The sequence below is a fragment of the Arvicanthis niloticus genome, chromosome 11 (genome assembly GCF_011762505.2).
Source record: "Arvicanthis niloticus isolate mArvNil1 chromosome 11, mArvNil1.pat.X, whole genome shotgun sequence".
Classification (NCBI taxonomy): domain Eukaryota; kingdom Metazoa; phylum Chordata; class Mammalia; order Rodentia; family Muridae; genus Arvicanthis; species Arvicanthis niloticus.
Genome location: NC_047668.1, coordinates 71,950,820 through 71,966,378, shown reverse-complemented (window position 1 = coordinate 71,966,378; position 15,559 = coordinate 71,950,820). Strand labels below are relative to the sequence as shown.

Sequence of the window (15,559 nt, the reverse complement as noted above, 5' to 3'; positions counted from 1 at the left end):
GCAGAGCCACAGGTGAAGGATAGTGACACACACACACACACACACACACACACACACACACACACACACGGGGGTAGTGCCCTCAGGGAGCAGAGCCACAGGTGAAGGATAGTGACACACACACACACACACACACACACACACACACACACACACGGGGGTAGTGCCCTCAGGGAGCAGAGCCACAGGTGAAGGATAGTGACTCACAGATACACACACACACACACACACACACACACACACACACACACACACACACGGGGGTAGTGCCCTCAGGGAGCAGAGCCACAGGTGAAGGATAGTGACTCACAGATACACACACACACACACGCACACACACATACACCACACACACACACACACACACACACACACACGCACGCACGCACGCACGCACGCACACACACGGGGGGGGGGGGGGGGGAAGCGCCCTCAGTGAGCAGAGCCACAGGTGAGGGGTGACTCACTGCTTTCAGGATGCTGACGGCCTCCTTGCTGAGCCAGACAGGGTAGAGCACATCATCATGAAGGATGGATTCAAACAAGTCATCCTCATTGTCAGCTTCAAAGGGGGGCTGCCCAGCCATCATCTCGTACATCAGTACGCCCAGGGCCCACCAGTCCACTGAGGGGCCGTATTCCAACTCCTGTAGGATCTGTCCAGGAAACAGATAGTGTCAGGGATCATTTAAGAGCCCTACTCCAGCAAGAACTCTCCCACCAACTCTGGTGGGAAGGCCTTGGCCTTCCTGTCCACCTTGCTCCACCATAGTGGAGCTGTACTACCCAGGGTGGGGTGGGGGTGATAGCCCAGCTTCTTCAGGGAGGCTTAAGTGTGGGAGCCAACTATCCTCTCTCCATAGTGAGCATCTACTATCTAACCTCTGCTGGGAACAAAGGCAGATTCTTTGTCTGCATACCAGATAAACCTCTTGAGCAGCACTTAGGTCCACTTTCAAAAGGTGAGAGCGCAGTTCGATGTTAACTCCTGGTTAGGGCAGCAGGATGTAAACTTCAAAAGGCGATGCTGAGAGGGACTGGCCATGCAGTTCAATTCCCATCACACATGGCCCGGGCAGTCTGCCTGCCATGTGGGAATGAGACCAGGATCTTTTGCTTTCTTTTCCCCCAATTTGAGCTAAGATCTTACTTTGTAGCCCTGGCTAGACCAGAATTCACCAGTTGGTTTGGAACTCAGAGATCTGCCCGCTTCAGCCTCCTGAGTGCTGGGATCAAAGGCATGTGCCACCATGCTTGGCTTGAAACAGAAAGTTGATATTCCTTAAGCGATTAACTACTTACCTCAGCCTCATGCTCCATGGAAGGAAATAAGAGGAAAGGCCTCTTCTCAAGCCCATGGGTTCTACCCAGCAGAGACCACTATGCTCTTGTCTATGACAATAAAAGACTCACTTCCATCATTCTTTCTGGTTCTCTGAGTCTCACTAATGACCTTGTCATTTAATAGACCCTATAAATCCCCTTTCTTTGAGGGCTAACCTTGTGAATGTATGCTATCTTTATGGGCAAAGCCAAAATTCAAAATTCCATGACTGTTATGTAAATGTATCTTTGACCAGGGCCACACTCAGCAATGTCCCCTCCTCCAAAGTGCTGTGTGCCTGACCAAATGGATAGTCAGAGCATTAACTCAGGGTGAACCGACGCAGAACATGCTATACACTTCCTACAGCAAGCCCAAATCATCTGGGATTAAACAGAATTCAGCAGCAGCATCTAATGACACGAAGTCCACACTTAGCTTAGGAACCATCTCGATGTGGGAAGAAGACTGTTAGACTGTGCAGCTGCCTCTACAATATTTTTTGATGGATGACCTGTTTCCTTAGCGTCTGGGGGTTCTTATATAGTGTATAGTGTTCTTATATAGTGTATAGTTCTTATACAGTGTATAGTGGTTCTTATATAGTCGTATAGTGGTTAGTGCAAGGGACCTCTAGACTCAGAACTACAGGCTGCACTGGATTGGGGCCCCAGGTAAAGCTTAGTCTCTCTCAACCTCCTGAGACCTAGTGGTCAGCCTGGCTTACCAAGTCTCCTGGTTTCTGTCCTTCAAGGTCATGCATATGGCAGGATCTCCTCCTTTTCAGAGTCTCTGTTCTCTGACACCCTAAGGTCTTGCCTGTTCCTAGGGTTTGTGGGCACTTCCCTTATAATACTGCATTTCAGTCACTTGTTCACAGACAGCTCTCTCCCTGGAGCACCTGGAATGTTCTAGAAAGTTACTGCGTATCATTTCTCCAGAGCTTGCTATGGTGCCCAGCCCATTCATACCCTTAGAACACTGCTACCACTCCACTCCTTACACTGTGTGTATCTTACTCAGTGTACCCCGTTAACTCTGAAGCTCATGGGCTCTTGCGGACTCGTTGACCACTTTAGCTGTTTCTAGGTGGATGGCTGGCATCCACACCTCTGGGGTCTCTCTATGGGCTTATCTATGCTCACACTGGATGATGCTGTGAGAATGGCAGGGTGGCCTTATCCAGCCTTGGTTTTGGTGGAATCTTTTGTAAAATTCCCTTTAGGCTCAGCCCTAATTGTCCTTGGTCTGGTCACCTTGCCAGCAGCGGATCTGGTAAGGAGGGTCAAGGGTTGAGGTAAGAGAGAAGGACAGGTATAGACCCTGATGGAACCTGGTATGACCCAGAACTGAGAGCCATTTCTTACATAGCAAGGGCCAGAAAAAAGAGGGGGCATGTGCCAGGGGTTGTGAGCCAGGGATGCAAGGTAGGTAGAGACGGCTTGGCAGAGCTGATCACTCAGAAGGTGGCTCTGGTTTCAAGGCTAGCCTCTGTATGCCTTCTGAAGCACTCTCACCTCTAATCCCATTAGAGCCTTAAAAGCAGCTTGCTGAGCTGGGTAGGGCAGGCATTAGGATTCCCACGGGAAAGACAGGAACTCAAGGCTCCAATACACTTCTCAACTTCATCGAGGGTGCACGAGGACACACAGGGCAGGTCTGGACTCAACTCTCAGGACTGTCTCTCATACCCCATGATATAACCCAACAGTGAAGAGACCAAGGGAGGGAGCTACACTTGGCCAGTCCTTGCTGTGAGCTGTGTACTGTGGTAAGTGCTCAAGGGGGCACGATGCCATGCCATCCCCAACCAGCGCTTGTCAGGGCTGTCAGACCTTTCTGTACTGGCTGTCATTTGCCTACCACAACCACAAGGCCAGCATTTGTTTGCTGGTTCTGGTGCTATAGCAATTCTGTCCAGTGGGCATAAAGGACAGAATGGGCAGGAAGAGTTACAGAGCCATGTCTAATCACTTCTAAGTCTTGCTAGTGTGCTACTTTACACAGAGGCTGACTGGGCTCCTTCACTGTAGAGTGCATGTATTTTCTGGGTGGGATCTTTGACTGCTGTCAAGCCTTTGTGGCACTGGCTCACAGAGGAATGGGAATGGAAGACTCTCCTGGTAAAGAGAAGTCCCAGGAGAGGCCTTCCTTTCATCTCTTTCTCTTTGCTGTTGACTGGCTGATGTGCTAAGGGGACACACACTAACAGAGAGGCTGAAATCACCAAGTTTAGAGGATCAAAGCTCTATTGAGCACTGAACCTCTGGGCCCACAAGCCTCACTCCTGAGGTCTCGCTGGCATGACCTGTGTTGTCCGATCTGTGAACAGATTGCTAAAGGCCTGTCCTTTACTCCACCTTTCATCTTGTTTTTGCAGAAACTTATCAATTCACATGGCATTGAGAATGAATTCTAAAACTAGAGGTTTCATGTCAGCACAAGGATACAAAGGCAATGTCTTTTTTTTTCTTAAAGAAAAACCTACCAGATATTCACTGGATGCATTACAGTATAATCAAGGTATAAGTGGCTACATAAAAAAGAGAATGAATTCTTCTCTGTGCACTTAAAAGACCTTTATACAAGTGTCCTATAGAGGAAGTATAAGAATTTTAGGTCAAAGACACATAGGCTCAGATTCCAAGTCAGAGGCCATTAAAGGGCTACCACGGCCCACTTATATGAGTGAACCCAACAGGTGTTCTATCTTCACCATCAGCTCAAGCAAACAGGATAATATGGAAGGTTCTGGAAAAGCAGCACTAACTCTAGAAGACAAATACAGGGAAATGATATCTAACAATATCACTCCCAGGGACCAAGAGAGAAATATGCAATGTAAACAATTCCATTCTCCAGCTGTCCAGTTCAAGTTCACGAAGATCAGAATATTTTAAATATTTTGTGACACAGGGTCTTGGGAACCTCGGGTAGCTGCAGGCTTGCTATGCAGCTGAGGGTGACCTTGAACTTCTCAGTCTCGTGCTTCTACCTCCTGAGTGCTGGGATTACAGTCTTGTACCTTAGGCTTGGTTTACATGGTTGCTAGGTGTGCACTGTGAAGGCTCTGCTCAGCCTGTTGATGTGTACTCTGGTGGCCTGCCTTCTTCTCAGCATGGACGTGATAAAGACTCTCCTCCAATGAAACCCTTAGCAGGTTCATAGATCCTATGGGATTGAGGTCATATTCCTGGCTCCTGAGTCTTAATTTTGTTCATTATTATAAGCACTAACAAACCATTTGCTCTATTTATACTATTTTTAAAATGTGTTTTATTTTATTAGAGTGGTGTGTGTGTGTGTGTGTATGTGTGTATGTGTGTAGAGGTCACATGTTACATGGTACACATGTGGACGCCAAGAAACAACTCTTAGCCATTGGCGCTCTCATCCCACCTTGAGTATGTTCCAGGGCTCGAACTCCAGCTGTCAGGCCCATGCTACACATGCTTTTACTTGCTGAGCCATCATGCCAGCTCTCTAGCTGTGTTGTTTAAGTTTCCACTCATTCGTTCATTCACTCACTCACTCACTCAGTCAGTCAGTCACTCAGTCAGTCAAAAGACCATTCTTTAGAACCTGACGTTGGATCCTGGTAGTACCCAGATTAGAAACTCAGATCCTGCCTTGAGAGCATTCACAGCCTAGAGAAATGGGCTTTCCTTCTCTGTATGGCTCCCACTCTGATCCTTCTTGTTTTCAACAATGCTCTCCTCATCCCTAGGGTTAAAGCAAACCTAAAGTGCATTCTTTGCCGTCAGCATCCCAGTCTTGGAAGCTCCATGAAGCCTTCCCATAACCTGGGACACTGTCCTATTTTAGGCAGCACTGCTCTGCTTATTTCTGTGTCACTCTGTCTAGACCAAAAGCTCTGTATAAAAGCAGCCAGAGCCTCAGTCAACTCCAGCCCCATGGAACTTTGTCTGGTAGGTGCTCAAATAATGTCCTGTGGAAGGAGGCTTCTGCACACGGGCAATGCTTAATGGGATTGGTACCTTGCTCCCATCTCATGTGTCTCAAAACCATTGAAGACATTTAATTAAGTGTCTGTGTGACTATATGGCTAAGTCTGATGCATCCATGCTAAGAATCTCTCAGTTTGGGTCAGACTGTTCTGGAAGAACACAAGACAAATGGTCATATCATGGTGACTCAACTTTCACACTGGCAATCCCCTGGTAAAGCTCACAGTAGGCACCTCTGACCTTTGCTTACACTGTCCTCTTGTTCTATGTGTGGGCCTATGCTGTAGACTTGCTACCTCAGTGGAAATGGCAAGGCATCCCTGGTTTTGCTGTGAATTTGACATCCAGAGGCACTTGCTGCCCCTTCAGTGGACTTTCAGTGTTCTGATTAGAAAGAAGTGAAAACTCTCCTGCAAGTAAACCAACTTCTTTAGTCCAAGCGCTGGTGGTTCAGGACTAGGATGGATGCATGATACTTAACAAGGACTCACTCAACCATGGAGACTAGCCAGTCAGTCTCAGCTCATCAGTCCATCCTCACTATCACTCCATCCTTACAGAAAACCATTTCCCTTCCTGTTTCTTACTCCGAGAATGCATCCTGCTTTTGCAGAGCCTTCTCTTAGCATCCTTGAATGACCCCCAAATGCATAATATTGGGCTGTCGCCTCTTCTCTGACACTAAGAGAGAAGCTAACTGCACACAGGCCTTACCTCTGGAGCTATATAGTCAGGAGTCCCACAGAAGGTGGTAGTTGTCACACCATTCAGAATCCCTTCCTTGCACATCCCAAAGTCAGCCAGCTTGCAGTGACCTTCAGCATCTAGAAGGATGTTGTCCAGTTTCAAATCCCTGCAACACAGGTAAAAGGCCACATGGTTAGCCTCATACACACAACAGGGTCTTTCTTGAGTTAGAGAGATGCATACACCCTAGGGAAATCTCCAGTAAAGGGAATCTTGGAGTAGGTTATAATCTGCCTCAACTAACCTCAGTCTAGGACCATCTCCCAGCTGGTCAACCTTCAACAGTACTTACAACTCCTCAGCAAAAGACAGGATCCTCCAGAGCACCAGGGCCATATTAAGGTTAGAACCCATAGTGTTTAGATTCTTCTGTGAGAAAGGAGTAGGTCTTCCCTGTCCTCCATCCTTCACAAGTTAACTAGCTCAGGGGATTCAGGTTCACATACATACAGCATCACTGGAACAGAAAAACCCACAAGAGTTCAAGCTACTGGATTTGAAAGGGGGAGATAATGGATGGCTGGAGTAACCAGCATCTGTTGATGTATAACCAACAGCAGCAGCTCTCAGGGTTGGGTTGAAGCTAGCATTTGGACAGACCATGAAGAGGGCAATCAAAGGAGACAGGGAGGTGGAGGCAAAGGGAAAGAGACCAGGGTTCCTGAGGATAGTGAGACAAGACAGCTGTGTTAGAGCTAACCTCAAAGAGTCTGAGATGCAGGGAAGAAGGATTTGAAATCCATGCCAAGGGGGACTGAGCCCTGCCTGCAGGAGTATAGTGCCTGTGCAAGGTTAATCTCCTGGTGTAGCAAGCGAGAGAAATAATCTAGATCCAGATGTTTCTGTATAGAAGTGTGGGACTGTGAAATAATAGCTTGGTTTCTGGTAGAGCACTGGCTAGAGATGGCCAGAGACCCTCAATGGACGGCATACATTTCATCACACAGACCCCAGGTTCCTGACAGGCAGCCAAAGACCTCCATTGATCCACCTTTCAGGCATGTAGGGCAATGAACGCCCCTACCAGCCCCTTCACAGGTAGAGGGCGTGACTACAGGCCTCAGGGCCTTGAGAGATCTCCATATTAATGAGATACCTAAAGGCCAGAGGGCGTAGTCAATTAAGCATTTCTTACCAGGCCCTCTTCCCTCCTCCCTCCCTATATAACTCAGGTCTGCCTTGAGAAACGGGTGTGTGTGTGTGGGGGGGGAGAGGGGTACAGCTCATCCACTTTCTGCCATGACAGTAAACCTTTTAAAACCATGGACTTCCTCGTGTCTTTGGGGCCCTGCTGTGGGGAATCGTGGAGAAGGTCTTCAACTATCAAGCCGTTGTCTAATCTCCCGTGGAGGACTTCTCTATGTTCCAGCCATGGAGCCCTGCCAACTCAAGCAAGCTGGCTGAGCCAGTGACCCAGCCAAGCGAGTGCCAGTAACCAAGAGTCTCTCACCCTGCAAGGGAGGCACTGCCAGAGCTCTCCCTCTTGCCCCTCTCGGCTGTGGGCAGGTCCAGCCCGTATGCCCTCGTGTCTCGGTTCTTCCGAGGCTCCCAGAGGCATCTGAGAGCCCAAGGACAGAGACCACCCGTCTCCTGGGTCAGCCCTATCTTCCTGGAGACCCCTACTCAAGAGCCCTGCCCTCGTGGGACTTCAGGCTGAGACCTCTCCACGCCTGGGCAGAGCCCCAGAGGCTTCACAGCCCAGCGTCCACCCAGCACCTTGTGGAGTGAACTCAGTGAATTCCTGCATTTCTGCCTCCCTGAGCTGTGGCAGACATGTGGGATCCACAACACAGCCCAACAGGACCCACGAAAGAGCCAACAGCCCCGCATAGGAGAGGTGAGAGTCATAGGAGTAGGCCAGCCTCAATCAAGGTGGTTTTTTTGAGGCCTATTTTAACACTCCAAAGTTCTAAGATTTCTTTTCTAGAAGCCAGGATTCTAGAAAATAATAATTTTTTCCCACTACCCCTGCAAACCCCAGTCCTGGCTCTGTAGAGAAATCTAGACTATGTGGTTGGTGTAACCATCCACCCTGTGCCTTCTTCTGCTGCTATTCTGGGCTATTGAGGTGAGCTTTGCAAAGAAGGCCTCTTTCCATACAAGCAGAGGTCAAAAAGGACCATGCTCATGTGCTTGCTGGCATCTGAACTTGAGCGCCTGGCATCCCATGGGACTCAGATTGGAGGGGAGGTGGGGCAGGAAGTGCTTCTGGACCTGCCTGCATTGTATCTGTGACCCTGTTTCTGCTTACAGCTGAGATTCCTTGAGAAAAAAGAAATCACATAGAAAAGTGCTGCCCTAAGCAAATGCTCCCGAGTTACAGAAGGAACAGTGAGCCCTAACAGCTGGGCCACTGCGGCTAGCCCGACCCCAGCTCTGGCACCCAGAGAGGGCAAGGCTTGGCTCTGGCTGAGGTGGGAAAGCAGGGATGAATGCTGGGTTGGGATCCAGGCTGCCAGGGTTTCATCACTGGCTGTGGCGTAGCCCTGCTAAAAGCGACCTTGCTGGCCTGGTCCCCTGTGAGCTCGGGACCACACGCTGTGCACTTGTTTGTAGGATCAATGCAATGGAGGGTGTGAAAGGTGAACCTGTCTGCCTCACCCTTTCACATCTGTCACACGAGATTTAAGTTGGAGAGACCTGGGGCCCCTGACTGTCCCTTTGCAGAAATGTTGTTACTGGGAACTTGGGCATGTAGCCAAGGTAGATATTCCTCCATGCTGAAGTACCCAGAGATGCCTTTACAAGGTCGAGATGACAGTCACAAAGTTTGCAAGGACTGTAAAAACAGTAAAAGTGATGCTTCTGTTCAAGACTGAGTTCACCTGCCCACCTGGGGGACCAAATCTGCTGTTCTTGCTTGGAACATGAGTTCAGAAGAGCACGCTGTACAGCTAAGGTTACCCTTATAGACATAAGAGACCAAGCAGGGGAGGAGGAAAGTGATTTCCTTAGGCGACCAGGGTCTCCTGTACCCAAAGCTGCTATCTCAGCCCTGTGCTCTCCGCCTCTGCCTTCCAACCCTTCCAGGGACAGCCACCATCTTAACCAGATAACACACCAGAGGACCTGCTCTCTAAGCACCCCTTAAAACTTTTGTTGGGCCATAGATGGGTCTTAGAGCTCCTTTAACTAAATCCTTTTTTCATACAATGCATTTTGATCATGCTTTTCCCTACCCTCCTAAATTTACCATCTCAAAAAAAAAAAAAAAAAAAAAGCCCTAAAGGAAAAAAAAAAATGAAACCAAAAATCTACAAAAATAGCATTAAAATCCTTTTATGTTGGCCAGATGCTTCTGGGCATGAGACCAGACCTGGAGTGTGGATGATACATTCAGTGACACTCCAACAGAAACTGTTTGCCAGTGGGCATCAACTCCAGACAACATATTGTGTACGGTTGGCACCCCATGTCCACTTCCTCGTCTCCGTGCTGGCCCTGTGTAAGTCTTGCACATGCTGCTACAGTCTCTGAGTTCACACATGCATCAGTCCTGTTGTTACTAGGGGACACTATTGTCTTGGAGTCACCCATCACTTCTGAGTCTTAAAATCTTCCTGCCTCCTTTCCCACATAGATTCCTGAGCCCTGGGAGGTGGGGGGGGGGGGGGGAGGTGTGATGACATCTCATTTAAAACTGAGTTTCCAATACCTCTCACTCTCTAGCACTCCAGTGTCAACAGCGAGCCTCCGAGTTAATTCTGTATGTGCGTGTACAAGACGGTTTCTCTGCATAACCCTTGCTGTCCTAGAACTTGCTCTATAGACCAGGCTGGCCTCGAACTCAGAGGACCACCTACCTCTGCCTCCCAAGTGCTGGGATTAAAGGCATGCACCACTGCCTGGCCTTTGTTTTAATTCTTCTCTGCAAAAAGAAGCTTCTCTGATATGGGTTGAGCAAGGTGCTGTCTGTGGGTAATAGCAATATGTCATGAGTCCAAATATCTCAAGTCAGCACGAGCCTGGCTCTGATCTGACTCAGGTTGCCAGGTGGAGTAGTCTAGGCTCTATGGCCAGGCATCACCCCTCCTTCTCATAGGTTTCTGGATAGTTAGGGACAGCCCCTCATTTCTTTCTGCCTCCTGTTCTTCTTTCTCTAGTCCACTCCTCCCTGGCCTCTTTGCTTCCTGACCTCTCTTCTCCCTGGGGAAGAAGTTGACCCAGCTGCTGTCGGATATGAGCAAGTCCTACAGGCGCCCTTGGCTATGACCTGGATTGGCCTTATCCAAAACACTCCTTCCCACCCTGTAGCCACTGATGTATGGAGTCCTACCTTTGGCTACTTCCTCCCATCCCCACTCTGATATCTGAATCTTTGAGAGCTCTTAACTTTGCACACAAAACCAAACACAGGAACAGTGAGTGACTGCTTTCTTTTGGGACAGAAGTTTTAGACAATCCCTGGGAGCCAGCCTGGCTGCTGTTACAAGGCCATTTCTCTGGAGATCTTCAGTCTCATCACAAAGTGTCCATCCCTATGGGCCAAGCTTGTCTAGTACAGGGTTGTCAGGAGAAGCAGTGTGTGTGTGTGTGTGTGTGTGTGTGTGTGTGTGTGTGTGTGTGTGTGTGTGTTGGGGATGGGGGTGGGGTCTTAGCAGACAAGATCCTCAAGGAAGCCAGGCCATGCCTGCTAAGGGAAGAGGGGATGTCCTTACCATGAGGAGGAGGAAAAAGGGATACTGGGAGGAAGAGTGAAGGACAGGGTTATCTCCCTGGTTTCCTTCTTTCTCCTCTCCAGCAATGTCTCCCTCAGACCCCTGGCTTTCCACTTCCCCAGGCCTGCCAGGAGTCTCTCACCTGCAGCTTTTAGTGATGTTTAGATGAACCAATAGGAGTCTGTAGGCCTCTGGGAGGGAGGAGGGTTGGGAGGGATGATGCCCAGCTCTGCCTTCTCAGTGGTCCAGCTTTGGGGCAGAGGAGGGGTGGGGGAGGCAGAGGTGAGTCTTTCTTCCTGGAGAACTCCCAGGTACTCAGTACCCAGCTTAACACAAAACAAGTATTTAGCTAACTTGACCAATAGTTTTTCAGAAAGACAAGGGCCCAGGTACCGACCTTATCTTTTCCATCCTCCAACACAAGCACACATCCATAGTTTGGGACATTTTTCATGTTTAAAGGACTAAGGAAACTGTTTCAGAATAAGACCTTTAGTTGTCCCCTTTTCCTTATAGATCAATCAATGTGATAACCTTTACTTACTCAATGTGTTGCTAAAGTCATTCATGTTTTCCCTTTAGAGGGAATCACCTAGCTGTCCTCCTTAGAGGCTAAACTTCTAACCTTCCATTGGCAACAATGACAGCTCCCGCCTCTCGTCATTTTTGCTGACATGCTATGCTGCCAAGCTAGGTTTGAACAGAATCTCAGAACATTCCTACATTTCTGAAGAAGCTTCAGCATTTGCTTTCATGTTTAAGAAGGAGCAGTAGAGGGGTGTGCGCGCGCGCGCGCGTGCGTGTGCGTGTGCGTGTGCGTGTGTGTGTGTGTGTGTGTGTGTGTGTGTATCTATGTGCATGTACACTTCTCTTCACTGTGGCAATTGGTACTGATTCCCAGGAGCTCGCTCCCCTAAGGACCCAGACTTGGTGCAGGATTATCATTTGATTATCATTTGATTTTATTTGATTTTGGTTGTGGCTCATGGAATTTTTACTAATATTTATTTTTACATAATCGAGTGGATATTTAGTTTTACTGGTTTTGGATTCCGTGTCTTAGGTTGAAAATCTTGTTTTCATTTTCATGTAGTATATGTATTCTGCTAATGGTTTCCCCTCTTGTTCTACTTTCATTGTACAAACATAAATCTGTGGGGTACTTATTTATTCTGACAAGAGTTTAAGATACTCCTCCACCTCTCTTTGTTCCCAGGGATCTGGAAGCAACCCTGTGTTTAGTAGTCATTTTTCCCCATTGAATGGGAAATTCCCACATGCAAATGGAGTCTTTACTGCACCTCTGTCCTTAACACCTTTCTACAGCATGCTCTTTAGTTATTGTAGATTTATAATACGTTTTTAATACTTGTTGTGACTGGTTTCAAAATTTCTTAGCTCTCAGATTCTTGCTTATTTTTCCATATGAACTTTAGAATTGTCTGTTTGTATATATTTTTAAATCCTGGTGCTGTTTTTATTGGGAACATGTTTAAAGTTATAAATTAACTTGGGGAGAATTGAAAGTTTATGATGTTGAATCTTCTTGGCCAATAACTCTGTCTTTCCATTTGTTCAAATCTTATTTGTGCCCTTTAGTGATTCTCTTGCACAGATCCGGAGCCTTTCCTGCTACATTTTATGGAAGGTTGCTGATTGTCCCAAAATACCCTCACTTCCTTAGGAAGTGAACGTTGCTTTTGTTTTTAAAGCTGCACGGTTATAAACTAAAATTCAAAGCCTCCTTTGGAGCTGAGTATAGATGTGTGATTAAGTTTTAGCCAATCACACGTGCGGGGCCTTTTCTCTCCTCTTCTTCTCTCCTGTCCTGCATGAGGCTATCATCATGGTGCTAGCAGCCACTTTTAACCATCAAGACAAGGAACAAGCCCTAGGAATGGCTGGATGACTCACAGACGACAAAGACAGAACCATGGATCTGATCAAAGCATAGCTGCTGCTGTGTCATGTTGTTGTGTAACTGTGCCCAAACTTACTACTACTGAAAAACACAAGCTACTGTTTTATATTTTCAGTCTTTCCATAGACAAGGTGATTCTTTCCATTGTATCTTTCTACTATATTGAATTCTCTTACTTTTTGTTAAGAAGTTTTCCCATGGATTCTTCTGGACTTTTCTTTTCTTTTCTTTTCTTTTTTTCGAGACAGGGTTTCTCTGTATAGCCCTGGCTGTCCTGGAACTCACTCTGTAGACCAGGCTGGCCTCGAACTCAGAAATCTGCCGCCTCCCAAGTGCTGGAATTAAAGGCGTGCGCCACCACCCGCCCGGCTCTTCTGGACTTTTCAGATCATCCACAGCTAAGGATCACACCATCCCTTCCTTCTCAGTGTGAGTTTTTGGCTCATCTCTCTTGTCTGACTCTACATAGACTAGAATCTCAGGAGCAACACTAAATAATCTGGGTGATCTTGGGACTGGAAAGATGGCTCAATAGTTAGCAGTGCTTGTTCTTTTGGAGGACCCAAGTTCAGACCCCAGTACCCATATCAGACAGCTCCCAAATGCCTGTAAGTCTATCTAGCTCCAGACTTGTACTTCTGGCTTCCTTGGGCATATGAACACACATGGCACACACATATTCATTAATTAGAACAGATACTGTTGGTCCTAAGCACCTTCAGAGCCTTTGAGTCTAGGAGAGTCATTCCAAGAAGTGTTCCTTAGGCAGAATTCGTAGATATAGCCTTTGGCCTCCAAGATGATTTACTTTCCCTCTACACTAGACTAAAGACTTGTGAGGACTTCTCAGGAGCCTCACTCTTTTCCCTGGCTGGTCAGAGGGCCACAAGAATATTGGTTGTGGACAACAGGAGAAGAGCAGGTCCTCAGTCCCAATCTTATTCAGGATTTCTCAGCCTTGGCCTTTGAGAAAGAACTCTGTTGTGCTGGCTATCCTGGGAACTGCCAAATGTTTAGCATCATTCCTGGTCCTAGTGTTAAATGTTGTTACTAATTTTCTTTGCTTAGCATAGCCAAAGATGTCTCCAGACATCCAGATGTCCCTTGTAAGGCTTCTAGCTGACAACCATCGTTCTAGTGGAAGTCACACTGACCATGATCCAGTCATGGCTCTGAGCTGGCACAACTCAGATCATTCAGCCAAACAACAGAATACATAGATTGGCCTGGAGTATCTATTTTATCATTGGGAGACAGGAATCCTGGCTGACTTACCCTGGTAATGTCTGGCACCATCAAACCCACCTTTGAAAGCAGATGGGGAAAGTGAGGGTCAGAAGGGGTAACTCGTCTGAGCTCCACAGATGGTAACTGTGATCACCTTTATGGAGAACGTAAGACGAGTTGGATTCCATTTGTGATACAGAGCACATTCCTTTGGGCTGGGAAAAGAAGGCTGTGGTGAGAAGGGAGCCATAGGGCCTGAGAGGTCAGAGCTGATGACAGGGACAGGCTACTTTAGAGGCAGGATGGCATATCCAAGGCTCCCCTGGGGCATGAGCACAGACTTCTTCCAGAAAAAACAAAGGATGTCAAGAGAGGAAATTCCCAAACCATGTACTTAAAAACCCCAGAAAGCCCATCTTATGAGAAAAACAAAATAAAATCTAGCAGTTAGTTTGGGGTGAAGGGGTGGAACCTGACTTCTAAAACAAATATATTTGTTACAAATATATTTAGTGAGGTGGGAAAGTGGGGAGGGCCCCCTAAAATATGCTTGCTGTGAGGTAGCTAGAGACTGGTATTAATACTGAAAGTTAGCATGTGGATCTCTTAGTATCAGGCATCTGTCTGATGATGAAACAAGACAAGGTCATGTTGTAGCTTTAACAAAAGTACTCCTCAGCCAGGCACGGTGGCACACGCCTTGGATCCTGGCACTTGGGAACCAGAGGCAGGCAGATCTCTGTGAGTTTGTGGCTGTCTGGTTTACATAATGAATTCCATGCCAGCTAGGGTTTCATAGTGAGACTCTGTCTCAAAAAAGTACAGATAATATGAGGTTTTTAAAGATGTTTGATTTTGTTAGCCAGGAAATGGCTAGCCTTTAAAGAAGCATGCCTTTAACCTAGCACTTGTGAAACAAAGGCAAGCAGATCTCTGAGACTGAGGCTAGCCTGGTCTACAGAGTGAGTTCCAGGACAGTCAGGGCCACATAGAGAAACTTTGTCTAGAAAACAAACAAACAAAACAAAAAAACAGTAAAGGGGTGGGAGGAGGAGGAGTGTGTGTGTGTGTGTGTGTGTGTGTGTGTGTGTGTGTGTGTAAGGGTGTGTAGGTTTTTCCATGTGAGTGTTGTGTCTGCAGAGACAAAACAGGGCATTGGATCCCCTAGAGTTAGAGTCAATATTGGTTGTAAGCCACTTGATGTGAGTACTAGGGAACTGAACTGCGTCCTCTGAAAGAGCTGTCAATCACTGGGCCCCCTCTCCAGCTTCACATGTTGGTTTTACTCATCATCATCATCATTATTTATTTATTATTATTCCTTCTCTTTTATGATGCTAGGGGTGGGATCTAGGACCTTTGGCAGGCTAGGTATGTTCTCCCTGTGAGTGACAGCTGCCGGGAGATACTTTTCATATGACAAGACCCAACTGTAGAAAGCACTAGTAACATCCAGGATGATTTGAAGTAAGACTTTTGTGAATTGTACCCTTGTATCCCCCACTGGCTGTATGAGTATCAGATACCTGTATGATAGTTTATGAACAGAAGTTATTAGTTCTCTATGCTGTGAGGCAAGATGCTGAGTGGGCCCTGACTTCTGTTTCTGCTCATTAAGTATGAAGGGAGACAGTTCTGGACCTGAATCCTAACTCTGCTGCTTCCTAGCTGGGTGGGGGAGCAGCTTAAAGGATCTTTGTGGATTCCTTACCTT

At 47.2% G+C, this 15,559-nt stretch overlaps 1 protein-coding gene across 3 annotated transcripts in view; it reads right to left on the bottom strand.

Moving 5' to 3' along the window:
• Positions 1 to 15,559, bottom strand: part of Prkce (protein kinase C epsilon) — a 486,892-nt gene that overhangs the window by 27,850 nt on the left and 443,483 nt on the right. For all 3 annotated transcript variants that reach the window (XM_076942406.1, XM_076942405.1, XM_076942408.1), the window contains 2 exons: positions 6,007 to 6,145; positions 468 to 656 (listed from right to left, as the gene is read on the bottom strand). In XM_076942406.1, the coding sequence (XP_076798521.1) occupies positions 468 to 656; positions 6,007 to 6,145 (328 nt within the window). The remainder of the gene's footprint in view (positions 1 to 467; positions 657 to 6,006; positions 6,146 to 15,559) is intronic.